At 33.0% G+C, this 20,309-nt stretch overlaps 1 protein-coding gene across 1 annotated transcript; it reads right to left on the minus strand.

Annotated features, from left to right (window-relative positions):
- Positions 1-9,107: 9,107 nt before the first annotated feature.
- On the minus strand, positions 9,108-20,097 carry Dfd (homeotic protein deformed). The gene is made up of 2 exons (XM_015323455.2): positions 17,894-20,097; positions 9,108-12,412 (listed from the first exon to the last, which is right to left on the minus strand). Exons 1-2 carry the CDS (start codon positions 18,798-18,800, stop codon positions 11,589-11,591), a joined length of 1,731 nt encoding a protein of 576 aa, XP_015178941.1. The 5' UTR covers positions 18,801-20,097; the 3' UTR covers positions 9,108-11,588.
- Positions 20,098-20,309: the final 212 nt, after the last annotated feature.

Genomic DNA, 20,309 nt, shown 5'->3' on the forward strand with positions numbered 1-20,309 from the left:
GCCTCTAGTACGGAGCCATGGAAAGGCAGTAACAGCATCTACGATAAGCCCTTATAAAATTTTGCATACGCAAGATGGTAACACGATGGCGACATCGTTGCCATGTCGATCGAAAAGATTTTTGTTAATTTATATATTGAAAATATTTTATTTTCTGTTTCTTTCTTTCCCTTTTTTTTAACATTAACGATAAATAAGAATGTATTTTTATAAATAATATAAATTTATTTGTACAAATTATTACAAACATTATTATAATAAACTATGAAGTACGTATGAAATAAAATTTTTGAACTGATACAATATCAAAAATTGTATCTATCCAAAGTAAAAGTAGTGATACGGAAGTAAATTGGTTGAAATAAGTGGGTATAGGAACCGGAGAAAAATCAGTGTCGGATGACTTGCTCTTTTGTAAGGGATACGGAGTGACTAAGTGTGAATTCAATTAAGGGTTTGTTTTAAGCATCTATCAGACCTCGTTTACCGGTGCGTTCGCTATTCGGATAACACGATGAAATTGGCAATTCAAAGTTGCTTGATTAATGTAACAAGGTCCTCTCGATATCGACATATTAAGAGCTTGGCATTAAACTATAAGTGTATAAAACTTTTTATCTATTTTAATATGTAAATATTTTATCAAAACTTCAATAAAATTTATTTCATCAAAATTTAGAAAGAGAATCTTTAAAATTTTTCAATTATCTTTAACTGTCTAAATTTTCATTACGATTTATCTTATTGCACGTAACTGTAATATAAATGCAGTATATATATTTTTGAAAAATAATTTGAAAAGTACGATGACAGATGTTGATTACTAAGTTTGGTACTAAGGTAAGATAAAAGGTAAATCCGAATGCTGTGGTACACACGAAACAGAGGATAACAGGATTATAGGATTAATTACATGAAGGGCGTTAATATCCAATTCGGTCAGCGTTGAAGGGGATACTCCAGACGGGATAAGGGTGTCGCGCTACCGGTCAGCCTTTCCGCAAATTCTCACCCGTCTACGTTCGCCGATGATTTACGACGGTGTTGGGCGAGAAAAACGAATCGTAGTCTATTCGAATAAAAACCATAAAAATATGAAAGAAGGACCGAGAAACGAAAGGAGAAAAAAAGAACATGAATACAACAAAACTATACAAATACATTTTACGATCAATTATTTTATTCACTTACAATTTAATTTTTATAGAAACTAACGACTTTAACGAATTATTTTTAATCGTTAAATCGATTGATATCATTTTTTCGTTCAAACTAAAAAGAAAACTTGTCTCCCTAGAAAAAAAGGGATTCTTTTCCAAGCAGATTAGTTATAAGACAGGAAGTTAAGGCAGACAGTTCAGCCAGTGGCAGACCGAAAGACTCATTGCTATTCCGCGACTACTCCACGACGGGGTGTTATAGTATTCGCTGTCGGGGCTCTACCAAATTGAAAACAGGATCCATCACGTTTTCAGGGAAGCAAAAAGAATTTTAATGAATTATAAGGAGAGCTAGAGGGGCCGGACAACGGATTGGCAGGCAATCCGGCTGAAATTAAGGCCGACTGACCAACCTCGACAACGACTTTGGCGTCGCCATTGTAATCGCTTTACGTGCTCATCTCTTTTTTCTTTTTCTTTTTCCAATACCTATCCGTGTTCAAATTCTTAATTATCTAATTCTATAATACGAATCTTCCATTTACCAAAAAAAATATCTTATTAAATAATTTATTTTTCGCTTTTTTTTTTTTTAGTCCAATATTTATACTAATTTAATATCGTATTTTCCTTCCATTCAAATAATATCCAAAAACACGTAACAGACATTAGAAAACTATACCATAAACATCGTATAGATCAAATTCGAATGAATGCAACCATTAACAATGACGTTTGTTATGAAAGAATTCACGGTTATATTCGAGTCGAGCTTTTTTCTATAAAACCGGCATAGAAACAAAGAGAGGATTAAGTTGGAAAAAGTGCGCGGCGCATCGAAGGAGAAGTAGAAAGGGGAGGTGGAAGGAGGGAGGTGGGCGGAGGATGGAAGGGAGAGAAGTTGGTATCGAAGTAAAACAAAAGGAATTTTAATGAATCATACGGTCGAGATCGGTAGGATGAGGGAAGTTGGGTGGTAGCGAGGAAACAGGGTGGGCGCAGAGGAAAGGGGGAGGAACAGGGTGGATTGGGATGGGTTATGGCGAAAGGAGGAAGGTGGGTTGGGACGGGTGGACGGATTGGCAGGCAATCCGAGCGGAATTAAGGTGGCCGGCCATCCTCGACGTCGTTGGCAGTGTGGTGTCGAGCCGAACTAGGGGATTTTCTTTGGTCCGACCTTCGGATGAAGCGAAACGCGAAGAGAGGTTCCTGCAGGAAAGATGGAAAGAGTTGCTGAAGCGAACGGGAGAGAAAAAGGAGGCGAAGGTGGTGGCGAAGTTGAAGGAGGTGGAGGAGGAGGAGGAGGAGGAGGAGGAGGTGGTGGTGGAGAAGAAGGAGGAAGGAGGAAGAAGAGGTGGAGGAGATGGAGGCGATGGTACTAGGGGACTTGATGAGAAGGGGTAGCGGGAGAGGGTTTCCGAAACAGCTCGCCGCTATCTCGACTGATCCGATCAAGATTAATGAACGTGCGGCTTGCGAGCCGAAGCCTTTGCGCCGCCTAGCCATTCTCTTTTTCTCTCTTTCTCTCTTCTCTCTCTCTCTCTTTTTCTCTCTTTCAGTCTCTCTCAGCTTCGCTCTTTTCTCTTCTCTTTTCTCTCTATGTCTCTTTCTTTCTCTCTCTCTCTCTTTTTTTTTTCACTATCTCTCTTTCCCTGTGCACAGGGGCAGCGACCAGCGACAGGTACCGTCGACGGGTCTTCGTAATAGCGCAGTTGTTGCTGCCGCGGCACTCCGAGTTAACTCCGTCACTCTGAGAGAGACCAGATAAAAATGCACTCCCGTGTCCTCCCCCTTCCAAAGGTTTTCGTGATTTCGAAATATCGCCTCACTTGATTTTTTCGTTTTTTTTTGTTTCTCTCTCTCTCTCTCTCTCTCTTTCTTTCTCTGAGCTGCCAGCATCAGAGAAACTGGAGAAGGGCTTAAATGTAAGCAAATATTTGATATATGATGTTGATGAAGAATGATATAGTTCTTATGGGAAGTAGTCAGAATGATAGTTATACATTTGAACGAAGACTGGCATGTTTCCTGCATGAATTTCGTATGCATTGAAAAATCTGCAAGACTTGACGGATGCATGCTGCAAGAAGATTACCAAAATATTTCCTTGTTCATCTCTCTCAACAAAGTAACATTGAACAGCTTCCAAACGATCATTTTTTGATAAATATTTATATTTAACTCGAAGTATTATATATTATTGATTCTTTTTCTTTTGTTCCAATGAATCATATTAACATGCATATCTGTTTACATGATTTTTACAAATAAAATATTATTTAATGATTTACATCAATTAATGTATTATATATCTTCAAAGTAAAGTTAAAAAGAATATTGCATATAAATGTTGATCGAACCGTACCAGTATGTTTATTTTTATACCTGACAGTATAGATAATGAGAGGAAAGAGTCACACGACATTGGTAATACCGGTAGCAGAAGCAACAACGTTCCCTCTTCATCTGGTTTCTCAAGATACGCTACTGTCACTGAGACCAAGAACAGATAAGGCTACACCACTCCCGTGCGACGATGTTTCTAATTAATTCTGAAGATCGAAAGGACGTTCCATGTCAAGCATTGGAACCCACAGTTGCATCTTTAACTCTTATCGCTACCTATTAGCGTAACTTCACTACTGTACCTTCTGAGTTGCTTATGCATGTATCGATATTTAGTATTATAATATATTGCTTCTCAATTCTTGTGAAACATTCTCATTACTATTTTCGATACAATAACGTCTTTTAATTATTTAATATAATAACTGGTATATGTTTTTTTTCTCTTTTTCAAAAAATCTTATTATTATCAAAAAATTATATTATTAAAAATATCATAGAAATATTTGAGAAGAAAAAAGTAATTATATTTAAATGTAAAATTGATCGAAATTTCATTTTGGATATCTCTCGTTCTCCCCTTTTCTTGACGACACGAAATGCTCTGTTATCTTTAGTTACAACCCAACGTATTCGAGATGCGAAACTGTCTTTGGGGGATGTCAGTCAGTCGACGAAGCGAGCACAGCGCGTAAAGCATCGCGATGAATGCAAGGGAGTAAGGCTGATGTGGAGGAGGTGCGAGTGAAATGGTTGAAAGCGTGAGTAAAAGAGAGAGAGAGAGAGAAGGAAAGAGTAAGAGAGATGCTTTGTAATTACGCTACTTGATAAATGGAACCATGACTCGTTAATCCCTTCCAATTACATCTAATGAGGATCGTTCACACCAGATCTATCATTATTTTCTGAATTTACAATTTTGTTCAACCATTGCCATTATTTTCGATTTCATGTTTTGAAACCGATATACACGGGCATGTGTAATTTAAAATATCAAATATCAATAGTCATATATCGTGTAATACGAAATTTTTAAACTAATGTTATTATTAAATTTAAATTATTATGATAAATTCAAATCTCCTTTTGATGTAACCATCTCATTTTCTCAGTAATCTTCATCGAGTTACCCACAGACTTTTTATTATCAAACTCCTTTATATCTTTTTCTTAAAATTTCACGTGTTTTACGTGGCTCGGAAATCGTGCTTGAATTTTTTTCCATTATTTTCTTTTGAATTATTTAATAGTTCGAGATAAATTCTATTTAACTTTTAGGATCTTCTGAATAAAAAACGTTCTTAATAACTATTTTATTTGATGTGTTAAAATAATATTTAAAAAAAAAAAAGTTATCTTTTCTATAATGATATCATTTCCTACGACCTATTTATGTATTACGCGTGAAAAATGTTAGATAGGAAAGATATTCTAAAGTAAAAAAGAGAAACGATCTTAGCGTCTGGTTTGGCCCCATTCCGATCTAGGTGTTCGTAAAACAATCTGGAAGCGACCACCCGCTTCACGACTTCGCATCGAGCCACGCACGGTATGTAGATGGGGCGATTGTGGAACGGATATGTAGAAAATGAGCAGACCGCACGGATCATTTGTCATATTGCTGTTTGGAAAGTAAGGTCACAGAGAATGCAACTACGCGGAATAGCGAAAATCCGTGTACTGTAGGGTCCGAAGCTTTGAACGATGGCGTACATTCATTTTCAAATCTGCATGAACATATACATAGATACATATATCATCTATCCATTGTATTAACGACGATGTAAAAAACAATAAAAGGTAAAAAAGGATATCCTCTCTTTATCGTTTCTATAATCTCGACAAAATCTACCCTTTTCAATTTATCTATGCAATTTAACTTCTTTTAACCATTTTATCACATGTAGCATTAAATTCAATGAAATGTTACATTATATTTTATTAAAAATGTTATGCGAGGTATAATATTTAAATTAAAATCAAAGGATTTTTTTTTTTAATGAAATTAATAGTCTCGATATTAATAAATAGATATTTCGATGTTATATTTAATAAAATATCAAACACAAAATTGCGTTAACATTTAGTGCGTGTTGCATTGAATAATTATTAAATTATATTTTATACTTTTGTTTGAAATGATAAATTAACGTATGTTACATCAGCTATTTCTTTCATTAAATATTTTTTTGAAAAACAATTTTATTAAATAGAACATACCTATTTCTTCTGGACAATTATTTAAATAAATTTCATTTTAAAAATTGATTAAACCTTTATATAAATGTTATTTATTATAGGTATATTTATCTTGTGTATATATTGTATATAATTATATAATTATGTTTTGAATTAACGTATAAACTTCAAAATAGTTTCTAAGAACAATGCTTTGTCCAAGTTATAACGACGTGTTTAATCTAACCCACATATTCTAGAATGGCTTGCGAGGGCTCTCATTCCCGGAAGTCAGTGTTCTTGGTCCATGCACGTCGCGTGGATAGTCCTAGACAGTCTATTGAGATTGCAATTAATGATCCTTGTACGCTTCCTTCCTTCTTGTCTGAAGATAGAGAGAGAGGGGGGGGAGAGGGGGAGAGAGAGAGAACCTTGATTAAAGCTATCCGTTAAGATACTTTAGAAACAAGCTATTTTACAATAATTACATACAGAATAATATAATCAGTAAAATGGTTAAATAAAAAAAAAACGAATAATACTAACATAATTAAATACATACATACATTTCTAACATAATTAATACAGTGAGTTATTTTTTTTTTGAAAATATCATTGGAAAATATGTTACTAAAATTTACTATAAAATTATATCGTTAACACATAAGATATATTTTACAAGAACGAAAATAATTTCTCTACGGTATCGAACTATGCAGGTCTCAAATTCTCAACTATGTCGGTCGCATTTTTCTGAGAAATTCTATGAAATACCAGGGGAAATAACTTAGGGTACGATAGTTCGTTGCTCTGCTTACTAATCATGAAACTTCTTTCAATCTATTTTCGATTTATTCATAAATGTAATTTCTAAATTAATAAAATCCAATGAATTTTATATGAAACGTGTAATTAACCTTTTTGTATTGCTATTATAAAAAAAATATGGTTAAATATTTATGAAAGAAAAAAAGAGAACACAATCGATTGATAATTTGACTGGACAGTGAACGTTTTCATAAACGTCAATAGCAGTATAGGTAATATAATTAATTACAATAAAACATTTGAAAAGCGTGAAATAAAAAGTCATGCTTCTGATAAAAGAACAAAGAATAATATTATGAGCAAATTCGATATTATTTCTCGATACATTTATACGAATTTAACTTGTTCAAGCTTAACATTAAATAAATATTGAATGTACATAGAAAGATATTCATTTCTAACGAGAATTGTAAAAAGTTATTCGACTTTTTTTTCACCATTTTTTTTCTATCGAAAAAGAAAAGAAAAACAGAGAAAAAAAAGAAAGAGAGAGAGAGAGAGGGTAGAAGTTGGTAGCTAAACAAAAAATTATGCTTCTAATGAAAAAAAACCAAAGAATAATTACCAAGTATGATCAATAGTATTTACCGTATTAAATGTAACCAGTAAATAAACATCAAATGATTGAAATTTTGATAAGAAATAAATAAAAAAACTATTGCTTTTCTTCTCTGCCATGTTTTTTTAACAAAGAAAAAAAGAGAGAAAGAGAGAGAGAGAGAGAGATAGGAGAGTGGAGAAACGTTTTCAATATTTTCTAGGAGAGACGATTGAAGTCGGAAGAGCAAGTAAGGGACGTAAAAAGGGGCATGCCGGACTTTCGAGTCCGGTTGCGGCTTATCTTGGCAGTATGGGCGGAGGCAGAGTCTCGATCCTTTACCCCCACTTTTCTTCACAAGTACCACCCCTCCGGTCTCCGGTCGTAGCCACGTTACTCGCCTTGGGATATCCTCCGGGCTGAGCTTCCAACGCACGTGCTCGCGCATGCGTATCCACTTGCCTGCCTCTTCTCAGCCTCATCCTCCAAACCACACACACACACATATATATATATTGTATATATAGTATACCGTCATAGTATTATATTATATCCTACTTAAACATCTTTCCTATATACACATACATACACGTATTTCTTCTATGTATACACATCCTGCCTTTTCATAAGGGGAAAGAGTGGGAAGCGAAAGCAGACGATTCGAGAGAGAGAAATTCTGCTTAAAGAAATGGGAAACGTCGAGTTTTCGACGATATCAACACCACGACTAACTTGATTCTTCTTTTATCTTATGACTTTTTCTTCTTCTATATTTCGTTTCTTTCTCAATCGTAATTATTTATAAAAAAAATGTTGCATTTAGAAATGTAGTAACAATTGATGTATTATTTTTAGATTATTCGATTTTACTGCGATCGTATTGATGTTAGTTTTTGAATTAATAAAAGAATTTGTGATATTGTAGTATGTAAAGTGAAATATTTTTGATATCCGTACTTTATTTGTTTAAGAGATTTTTTTTTCTTCAAAAAATTACTGATTAATGTTGTTAACGAATTGACACGTGTATTATGTAACATTGACAGTGATTGATTTTGGTTAGTTAAAAATTATGGTGATTAAGGAAAAAGGAAAATATACATCGATGGAATGTAATCAACCATGTCACTGACTATTGTCATATTCTTCATCGTGATTTTTTGAAATTCTAAGAATAAACTATTACTTGTTAAGTATCTTTGAAAGTTATCATTATATTACATACTTATGATGTTGGATTTTTATTGACAACTATGGCAATTATGTTGCTATTAAATTCTCCTCGCTAAGAAACAGGATTAGCACAATGGACGAATGAGAAAAATATTCATCGATGGAATCTAATAAATCATTTTCATTATTATGATTGCAAATCTTGAAAATGACGTGTTGTAAGTATAACTTAACGTAGATTTTGTATGGAAACGATCGTTATGTGGGTTTTATTTTTTTTTACTTATAACCGTTGAGTTATCACGTTGCACCGTACTTACGATAATATCGTAAATAAGTGCACATATTTTAACATAAATTTTAACCAATGGAAAAAATCCTTATAACTTTTGTATAATCTATTGATTTTTTTTACTTTTACAATTCGTGCTGTTCCAGGTAATTTAGAAGTGTGAAAATTTTTATCCTATCTTTGATCCAGAAAAGTTCAACATTATGAAGATTTCTAAATTCATTTAACTTGCTAATTTTTAAAATACGTGGAAAGTAAAGTCTTGTCCACCTTCTTCCGTAAATAGTATATTTATAGTAACTATGGCATAGTATAAGACTTTCTAAACATGTTTATTAGATAACCCCCTTTTTTTTCAGTGAAAATATTTTCATACTATCTTCTCTTCCACTATCGTAAACTTATAGAAATACGATAAATATAGTATTGTTAAATTTTTTTTTAATTAATTTTATGTGGTTACACATTTAAGAATTCTTAAATTTTGCTGTAATTTCTGTGATACTCAAGTTTAGTTAGGCGACCCCATACGGAATTGCGACTAATACTTTGAAAAGCTCTGATATAGTTTTATTTCGATAATAAAAAGAATAGTTTATATTAGCTTTAATCTTTTCTTTCCTTTTTTTTCTTCTTTTACCAGGTCTGTCGAAAACACGGGATTATATTGTAAATTACGAAACATTTATTTATTCATTTATTTCACGATCGTAATATATTGACTGATAATTCAATATAAACATAAGCATTGGATGTGTGCCCGATTAAATTCTTATCGTACAATATATATACATCATTTAATAATAAGTATAGTGTCACACTTATTAGAACATTTCTTACACTTTTAGCGCTTATCAATAATTACACTAAATGTCTCGTATCATATACGTATAAATAATACATGCATATATATGCATACATGTACCTATATACATATATATACATGCACATATATTTATATGTATTATGTAATTTTTTCATTATTTAGAATGAACGTTTTTTAATACATGTATATATGATCTACTTTGTTTATCGACTATTTATTATTTAGTATTATTTTGGTATATCGTCACAGCAACTCTGTGCATAAATCGTTTGATTACTACTCATATAATAATAATAATAATAATAATAAAATAATAAAATAATAAAATAATTATTATTATTATTTATAATATAATAAAATAATAATAATAATAATAACAATATAATTTTGTTTATTTTTCGGTTTCGTCGAACACACAATTACGTCCTAATCGTTATTGGTCGATCCCTCGTGTCATTTCAATAAAAATAGACAATATACTATCTCTTGTATATTCTAATTAGTATTTACAACTGAGAGATTACTTAATTCTACATAACGAGAGATGATCCATGAATTTTGATTGGAAGCAAGGAGAAGAAGAAAATATTATTTTCTAGTTATTTCATTTCTTCTTTTTTCTATTGAAAGTTTAATTAATTACATGGACAAAGAGCTTGTTCGAAACGTAAGACATGTAACTATTATCAGAAAATAATAACCCGGTAGGACGTTTGAAATTCGTACGATTTTAAATCGATGGAGTATATCGCTTTTAAAAGTATGAGCATTCATGGAACTCGCTATCAGTACGGTTTTCAAGGTTTTTTTTACTGACAACGCGAAGACAACGATGATGTATTGATCGATCGAATCTAGGCTCAAGAATCGAGTCTTGTTTTCAAATAAATAATTTTAAAAACGTATTGTAGTTAAATATACAAGATTTATCTAGTAACTAAGTTAGAATATAATTTTGTTTGATATTTTATATTTTTTAATAAGTTTTATGAAATAAGAGTTACTTATCATCAGTACGATTCAATACTTGAACTGATGCACTCTTTCCAAAAACTTATTAAACAATGCTAAATTGTCTTCTACGATTTTATTCTATCTGTAAAAGAAAAACAAAATTATTATCTTATTAGATAAACTATGTATATTAATTACTGAACGTTTTTGCTGCTTTGTCCTAATCCTAATATTTCTTTTATTTAATTATTTTCTTTTATATATACATATATATATACATGTATATATATCTATTCATTTCTTTATTTTTATTTGATTTCAAATGACCCACTTTAATGAACATAGATTCGCATAATTTCTTATCGGAAGCCATACTTCTCGTTATGTTTGTGAAGATTAGAACCGGTTATTTATTATCTAATTCTAGTTAAAGCAAACGTCCCTATGATAATAATAACAATCAATAATCAATTTTTCATTCTCTTATTCATTTGACGATGTTTAACTTGTTATGCTAAAATCATACAATCATACAATAATTAATAATTAATCATAATAATAAGAATATATGGAACATAGATCATTTGCTTCGAGCACTCGATATTAGAATTATTCTTTACAAGAATATGTACAATTATGTTGTCTAGATTTATATACATTTACATAAGTAATGTCACATTTCTTGAGATGCATGGAAATGATTAGAAAGTATATTTAATTCGGATACCACTGAATCAAACAACAAACAAGCTTATTTTTAAGTGTAGTTGACTACAAGCACGATGGCACTTTCAAGGGAAACAATAAATTGAATAATGAATAGCTTATTTTAAAATATCATTTTTTCGATATTTCTCATGACATTTATCAATTTCATTATAAAGTTAATTTCGGAAACAAAAATCGTAAAAAACATTTTTATTGTTACAAAAATTTAATCCGATCGAATTCTTATGAATAAACATCACACACTAAATCCACACTAATTACCCAGCCCAAACATTGTTTATATTTTGAGAAAACAACTAGATAATGATCAAATTAGAAAATAATACTATTTCTAATTTGATCAATTTTTTATACGAACCTTAAGATTTCTGCTGTAAAAAATCAGAGGAGATGATAAGAAAAATTATTGAAATGAAATAAGAGACAATATAATTTGAAGAAACTAAAAGAATTGTCAGAAAATATCGAAATGAGTAATCAAGTTCAGGTTCCAACTGCGAGATCGTAGTCGAAGACACCAATAGTGTAAATTCGATGATCGTGATATTGTTCAGTAAGCGGGTGTTACAGAGCAGTCAGTCCATAATCCGATTTTATCGGTGGCGGTGGGACAACAGAGGACGATACTTGAGAAAGTCCAGGAGGACTGGTGGCTGGTTCAAGTGGACTGATGCTTCCGGAAGACATATGTCCCATTGGTCCACCAGTAGGACCGATCGTAGGACCGATCGTAGGACCGATCGTAGGACCGATCGTAGGGCCGATCGTAGAACCGATCGTTGGTCCGATCGTTGTTGGACCGTCCATCATTCCAGCCGCAACGTGATGGTGACTCAGCTGTGCTTGAAGGTGGGCGAGAGGATGAGGGTGACCTTGAAAGCTCGGATGTACTACGTTCGGATGAGGAAGAGACGAGTTGACACCGTGAACGTCACCCATATCGAGGCCAACTCCACTATCCAAATTGTTTCCATCTAAACCACTGGAAGGTGAATTGTTGTTGTTCTTTCTCTGTCCATTATTGTTGTTTCCATTGGCTGATGCAACAGTAGCAGCAGCAGCAACAGAGACACTTTTCGTTCTATTGTTGCTTCCCTTCGTTGATTTTGTTGTTGTTGCTGTTGCCGCTACCTGACCATTTGCGTTCTTCCTACGAACATTTTTCGTATTCGGTAGCTTGTTGTCCTTTTTCCATTTCATCCTTCGATTCTGAAACCAAATTTTAATCTGTCTCTCGGACAGTACCAATGTATGTGCTATCTCGATCCGCCGCCTTCTCGTGAGGTAACGGTTGTAATGGAACTCCTTTTCGAGCTCCAAAATCTGGTGTCGTGTGTAAGCAGTCCTTTGCCTCTTTGGTTCCATTCCAGGTTGATAAGAACCATTTGCTGAAAGAAATAAATCAACACATGGTTAATATGCTTACTTGTTTTTTTATTCACCGATAATCTTCAAAATAGTTGAACGAATAATAGTTCATTTTGATATATAATTAATTACTTCAATTGTAAAATGTCCTTGATTAATTAAAATAATGAAACTATTATAATTAAACTAAATAATTAAACTATTATATTTCATTCGATTAGATTCGTTAAATTGTTAGACGTTTAAACCAGACAATTTTTGTTTTAAATTCAAAGAAATGTTATTATATACTTTATTTCAATTCTCCCAAATACTTCTAATAACTTCTTCGATCTTGAAGACCGACCGTTGTAAGTAGTTACGTCATTGGATATTGTATCAATTAACATCGTTAGTGCAGTAACAAAGACGGCACCATTCGAATGTTGGCCATGATACTCAAATATTAAAGACTTAAGATACTTATAAAACCGAACAAATTTCAATTATTCGATGTTACAATTATCTCAAACACCACCCTCATTGTAATTCAAACCTTAGAAAAACTATCGACAATTAGAATAAAGTATCAGATCTGCCAGCAAAAAAAAAAAAATAATTAAACTAGTAAGTATGATTTATTACTTAAGATTATAGTTCTCTAACTTTTTCTTCTATCTTGATAAATCTCGAATTTCCATAATTTAAGAAAAAAATCAATTTAATGTATATCGTAAAAGAGTAATCACATATATCGTTAATACCTACATATAACGCACGTGATTATAAAACAGAAAAACTTGTAATAATGAGCTCGTATGTCAAGCGTTTTTGCATTGATAAATCATCGAAATTTCTATATAATTACAAAAAAAAAAAAATGGAAACGGAAAAGAGATTGTTACGACTTGATCTGTACATAATATTCGAATCCTCTTTTTCGTAATGTTTAACTAAAAATAAAGAAACGTAAAAATATTCACAGTTCTCGATAATTCTTCACTCAGGTTTCGTGTATACAATATATGTCATTAGATGATCCCACTGATGAAATTGGTCGCGAAAAGCGGACTTCAAAGGAATAACGTTACCTTCCAATTGGACAAAGAGTTTTATGTAGAAAGAGAAAGAATGAAAGAAAAAGAGAGAGAGAGAAGAGATCAAGGAACAACGTAGTCTTACGAGTATTATTCGCATTCACTCGCGTATGACACCATGCTATTAATGGAAACGACTCTGCTGTTATCTGAAGAACAAGAAACATGCATATGAGTAGTACCTATATACATATATCTACCCATATACATGTATTTAAGTATTTACTTACGCATAGACCATGGATAAACTAACGTTGTTAGATGCATATAGCGCTGCTTGAGTGAAAAGGACGAGCCTGGCATAATAAGCAGAAAATTGTGTAACTTGAATCTCGAACGGAGTCTCTGTTTCTTTACGTAGCTTCCGGAGCTCTATTGGTCTCTCTTTCACAAGACTAAGAGAAAAAAGAAAGAGAGAGAGAGAAAGAGAGCGTTGCTGAGAAATGGAGAGACGTCTACCGATACTTCGTTAGTGTCTAGAATTCATGATCTAAGTATGATATTTTGTAAATATAAATAAAGGTAACGATATTTATCGTCTTGAAATTATTTTGAAAAATTATGTATTTAGATCTTAGATTATCTATTTTTTTGCTATATATAAAATATTATGTATAATTTTATATAAATACTCAAGTAAGTAGATTTATATTAGGTATGTATTTTATACCAGATTATTAGGATTTCGTTCAAATGTTATTATAATAAACGAATATTTAAGTTTCATTATTTGAATATTAAAAAAAAAAGTTGTGTTTAGTTAGTTATACTGAACCTTTTGACTAGATCATAAACAATAAGGATATCAAAATAATAATAATAATAATAATAATAATAATAATAATAATAATAATAATAATACAAATTCGTTTTAACACATATGTAATGAATATATTTAGCAAGAATTAATGAAAAAAAAGAATATTTCATTTAAATTAATAACCGTTCACCGCAACTATTGTCAGTTATGGGAACAAAAATTTTCTGTCTACCTTCGAAAAAACATAATTAATTTGAATATTTCAGATATCATAAGACAAACTAGATTCTTTGGAACGCCTTATATATTATTTGTAACATGTATATGCATATACATAGCTACGAGAAGATGAATAAAGACGTAAGTTTATGCAAAATGTAGAAAAAAGAAGTAAGAAGATATGAAAAACAAAAAGAACAATATAGACGAACAAGTTTTTAAGCGTACGATTGTTGATTATCGATACGGGAAGAAATATTTCGCCAATATCGCGTACAAGAACTCAAACGGGTTCCCTTCTAGGAAATGTTTGTTGGTGGTCCGATCCGATATAGAAAACAAGGGAATGAGTTTGGTTTAGAATCTGTGCACGGACACATTCCATTCCGAGACTGACCGTTGCTCTCCTCTCTTCTCATTTCTCATTTTCTTTCTCATCCTCTCTTTCTCGTGGTCCCTCGAAACTTCAACCTCCGTTGAACAGTGTTCGACGTTCGAAGGAAAGGGATTGCTCTCCAGTCCGTTCCGACGGACAACGTAAACACATACTCCAAGTATGAAGGTACTTGGACGTCAACACAGTAATATTAAATAAAATTTCAATAAATTTCTAGGATCTATAAATTATAAATACATATAAATTTACAAGGATATATCTTTTTTTTTTCTTTTCTAATAAAAGATCTATCATTTTTATGATTCGATATTTTTCTCCTAATAATTTGATTTTTATCCTAGAAATTTTATTATCTAAAATGACTGAACTTAACTATCTCAATATTATTATTTATATTTAAATATTTAGATAATAAATGTAGTATCTTCAATCAAGCGTGTATATGGTGATAGGAGTGACGAATGTGTATGTACATTACTCATTCGAGCATATAGAAATAGGTGTTTTTATAATATACAAATTAATTGAAGGAATAAAAAAAATTTTTTTTTTCATTTTACTCTTTATAACGATTTTTTTTTTAATCAAAGAATCAACCATCACCGATTAAAAGACCAATTGTGTCAGTTATTCTCTAAATAACTTTGTTAAACGACTTTATATAAGACCAAATCTCAATCGAATTTAATTCTATCAATATTCCTGATTAATCGATAAGCTTCTATTGGTAACTATAGAAATGGAAACCGAAAAACAACGTAGACACACTTATAAAAACAAAGACATACGCCCTTCGAAAAAATTGAACTAATTAAATTAATAAATGATTTTCTACACAACATGGTGCATGCGTATCTCGATCGATTTTGTAAAGTCAACGAGCTAGCTACTTCGATTTTCTCGTGGCGTTTCTTTATACCAATGCACGAAAGCCTGTCGTTCGTGTTAGCAGCAAGCACCACGTCCAGTCAGAAGAAACTCAAAGGGAAATAGTTGCAAGTTGGAATGAGCAGCGGTTTTATACGGTCAAAGGGAATAGAAATTTGAGCCTGGTAAGGCACCCTAGTAGCAGCAAAAAATATTACGTTGCAAAAATTCATCTTCACTCTCTCTCAGAGCTCTTTCTCTCTCTCTTTCTTTCTTTCTTTCGTTCTATCTTTCTCTCTCTCTCTCTCTCTCTCTCTCTCTCTTTAACTCTCTACGTGTAAGTTTGTTCTTTTTCGTAAGCCGAAGAAAACGCCTTTAGAATATAACAGAACAAAGTGACGAGAAATTTTTTTTTTCTATGACTATTTTAATATTTTTCTATAAATATTAAAATATGGTGACAAATACAATCGAAAAGTTTAAATAATCATAAAAATATTGTTTAAAAATAATAGATGAGTACAGAGACCAAAAAATCGGATGACACAAAGTTGCATAATTAACAATCAAACTTTTAAAAATTTACTTATATAAATCATTTATGACATAAACTTAACTTTTCCACTTTAAAATCTGTGTGGAATCTAAAGCTTATAAGGATTACTATGATTATTTAGTATCTTCTTTTTAACATTAAACAAACCGGTATTTTGTGTATATCTATAACTCTCGTGAGCAGTCAAGTGATCACTTAAAAAAAAACATATATTTTAATATAAAAAGAGATTTTAGTCAATTGGTTAGTGAACAAAAAAAAATGTTTTTTATTTAAAAATGAATTATGTTAATTAAATAATATAAAATATTTGGTATTTGCCGCAATGAACTTTCGAGTTCCTTAATGCCAATTAATAATAATAATAAATAATATAAAATAAATTATACGTTTTCAATGCATTTTTCACAAATTACAGGATATTTAAAAATTACCACGTTTTTATAAATTACGTACTTTATAAATTACATATAAAGTAGCATACTCAAATAATTTTTTAATGTTAGATAATATTTATTGTTTTTTTTCTTGCATTTTCAAATAAGTAAATTTTTTATACTCAACTATTGAATATTTTACATCAGACAATACAATAAAAATTAGAAAATTTGTATAATTTAGTTTTTTTTTCTCGTTTATTTGAAATTTACGTTTTATTGATAGAAAAAAATTTGTGTGATAGAAGAAAAATAGGTTTCTTTAGTGACTTCTTGATCCTGCGATTTTTAAGTTGACGTTAGATAGGATATGAGATATATGGGTGCATTAGGCGCAACAAAAACTGTTTCCAAACCGCCTGTCCCCGAACAGGTAACTCATTTATCCTAAAGTGTACGATAAATTTGTTCTCATAAGTCTTCCAGTGTTTGCCAGAAAAATCATTGTACGCGTATAATGCGAGGGATATTCTGCGTGTAAGGTGTGTAGTTTACACACTAGACTAGAATCTCCCAAGATCAACAATACACACCAACAATAGATCCCTCCCTTAGCGATTTATCTAATTTGTAAAATGTTTCGATGAACAGGTCCAATAAAGGCTAGCTTACTAGTCTTCTACCTTCTACCTGTAAATCTTTTCAATCATCTGGTTTTCAGTTTTTTACCATATAGACGCAAAACAAATTTATTTTCTTTGAGAATGCAAGATGTGCTTTAAAATAGAAAATTATTGATTCATTAACGAAGAACTATTTTATTATCATTGAATTATTATTTAATAACCGTCCAATAATTTTCTTGATGATGGTTGTATTATTAAGAAAAAAGGAAAATTTTATGAAGATAATTATGATTCTGAAATGAAAGAAAGTAATTATTTCACGCAGAACGAGATTAATCGAAATTATAAGATCGTTAAATTGTTTTTCTGAATTCTGTAGTATCCGACGGAGTACCATAGAAAAATAAGTGTTAATATTTTATTAAATATATCTACTGTACAGCAACAAACATTTAAAAACATATAGATGTAATTCATTTAAAAGATACTATCGCTTAATTTTTATCAATAAGATGATTTTTAATTATTTAAATAGAATTTTTCGAAAGCAACAAATTTAAGATGAAAATATTGAAGATTGAATAGAGTTTGATTGATATTGTATTATGGAATATTGAACTTACCAACTCCAGCAACGTGAATTTTTTTCATCCATGGATAGATGACACGGTCTCCATTTTCCTCGTCATCTTCTTCTTCCTCCATCATACCAGGTGAGCCGTCCATCATCTGATCGTCCTCAACATCATCTTGATCGGATCCATCATCCACGTGATGCTGCTGTTGATGTTGCGATTGTTGTTGTTGTGCATTTTGTATATGCTGATTTTGTTGAGTCGATTGTTGCTGAAGATCTGGTGAGTTGTCTCTATGTAATGACCCAGAACCTGCTGGACTGCAGACGCTACCGTCGTGCGGTTGTTGCTGATTCTGTTGTTGATGTTGATGTTGCATAGCTTCTTGCTGTTGCACATGATTTTGCATAATGGACGGCGATAAAGGAGTAGATCCAAGAACGGTCGACGCAGTGACCGGTGGCTGTTGTTGCTGTTGCGGTGCTTGCATCGAAGATGGACACGTGTGAGGTGGTTGCTGTGCTTCCGGTGGCATTGCAAGTGCACCAACAGCGTGATGATGAGGATGCAAGCTTGCATGGTGAACAGCATGAACCTGGTGATGCGGATGATGAGGACCATAATATCCTCCGTATCCGGCATATCCACCATTTAATTGTACAGCCGACGATGCTCCGTAAGGCGTTGTAGCAGCCTGATGATGATGTTGGTGATAGCCATATTGGAGCTGGTGGGACTGAGGATGATTGAGATGGTGGCTTGCGGTACTACCGGAGAAGAAATCTGCACCGGTAGATTGTATGTAGTTACTTTGACTATATTCCTCGCTTGGTGGAAACTTTGGGTCGACCATAACCGAACTAGCAGCAAGATGATGACTACCCGCGGGCTGTTGGTGCTGATGGTGGTGGTGATAGCCACCGCCGGCGGATGGATTCATTAGGAAAGAGCTCATTTTCTCTTCTTCTTAATTTCCTTTACTTACTCTTTCTCTTTCTCTTTTGTTTTTATTTCTTTTCTTCTTAAATTACTTTTGCTTCCTTTATCAGGATTCACAGTAAACGTCAGAGTTCCTTACACTGAATGTCCGAGCTGTAGCGTCATTATATTCTTTCACTGTAGCATGATACAAAATTTACGAAGAAATCTGTATTCCCGTGCACATATTCACCGAGTAAATTAGTCTCGTCTCCTCGAACACTTAATAGTTAGGTATATAACGTTTCATTCAAACGTGAAGCACATTTTCACGACTGCACATTGACCACTGCACAGCTATACATTCTCCGTACTTGCCTACCTTGTCCTTTGGAACGTAAAAGAGAAAGAAAAAAAATGGGGCAGAAGAGGAAAGAAAGAGAAGGGTAAATACAGAGAAAGATATGTAGAGAGAAAGAAACTAGAAACCTACGTCTTTTTCCACAGCTGGGAATAAGTGAAGGGAAGAAAAAGGGGCTTCAAAGAATAAATAAGAAGGGAAGAAAGAATATAGAAAAAGAAAAAGAGAAAAAGAGATAGAGGTAGACAAGAAAAAGGCGAAAAGAACAAGGCCGCGAAGAGTTACACCGGACTCCCGATGGACAGCGGCTTATCCTCTCCTCTCCTACCGCCACTTTTGAGATCCACCGCGAAGCGGCTCCACCGCGGTCCCCTTCTGTTCCTTCCCGCCCACCGGCTCAATTACCATACCACGTGAGCTTGGTTCAACCAATCAGAGTTGGTTCGCGTCCGCGACCATGATGGATAGCCCGGCACGCATGCAACACGTGAGTGGCGCCGCCAGAGACCAAATGCGGCAGGTGCTATAACTTCTTTCTTCTCTTTCCTCTTCGATCAAAACGACTTTTCTTTTCTTGATCGTTTTATTATTTTCAATTTATTCCGTTAATCCTTCTTTTGTCGATCGAAGAAATTTCAATGAATGAACGTAGAAAATATTTCTAGAATTGACACAACTATTAACTCGTAGATATTCTTGATCACTTGACTTACTTCTCGCACAGTTAAACAGGACGTGGATATATAAATAAACGTTCTTGCGTAATCACGATTGCAACGTTCACTACTAACTAACGCTAAAACCTAACACGGTTAGCTTGAAGTAAATTCACGAAACGTTTCAACCTTGTTTGAGCTACGTCTAAATGTCTTGTTCTTTCGACGCACAGTACAACGACGTGTGCTCTTGTCTCCACGTCGAACCTCGGTAGAAACTCGTCTGGCAAGTTCGCTCAGCTCTCAGTGCTCCCTCCAGTTCCTCTTCGGCCGGCTGACTACGAGCTGAAGCTTCCCCCGCTCTTCCAACCGCACCTCTAACCACCCCTACCTATACCACAATCGTCAACCCCCACTCCGTTGAAGCACGAGACCAACCCCTGCCACGGAAGCCGTGGATCTTGTGCCCTTATGGGACACACTCCGGCCTAACTACCACGGGAGTCACTCCTACGGATCATCTTAACCC

This window comes from Polistes dominula, unplaced genomic scaffold (genome assembly GCF_049000335.1).
Source record: "Polistes dominula isolate Pdom_NZ unplaced genomic scaffold, Pdom_raw_medaka contig_33, whole genome shotgun sequence".
In the NCBI taxonomy this organism is placed as follows: Eukaryota; Metazoa; Arthropoda; class Insecta; order Hymenoptera; family Vespidae; genus Polistes; species Polistes dominula.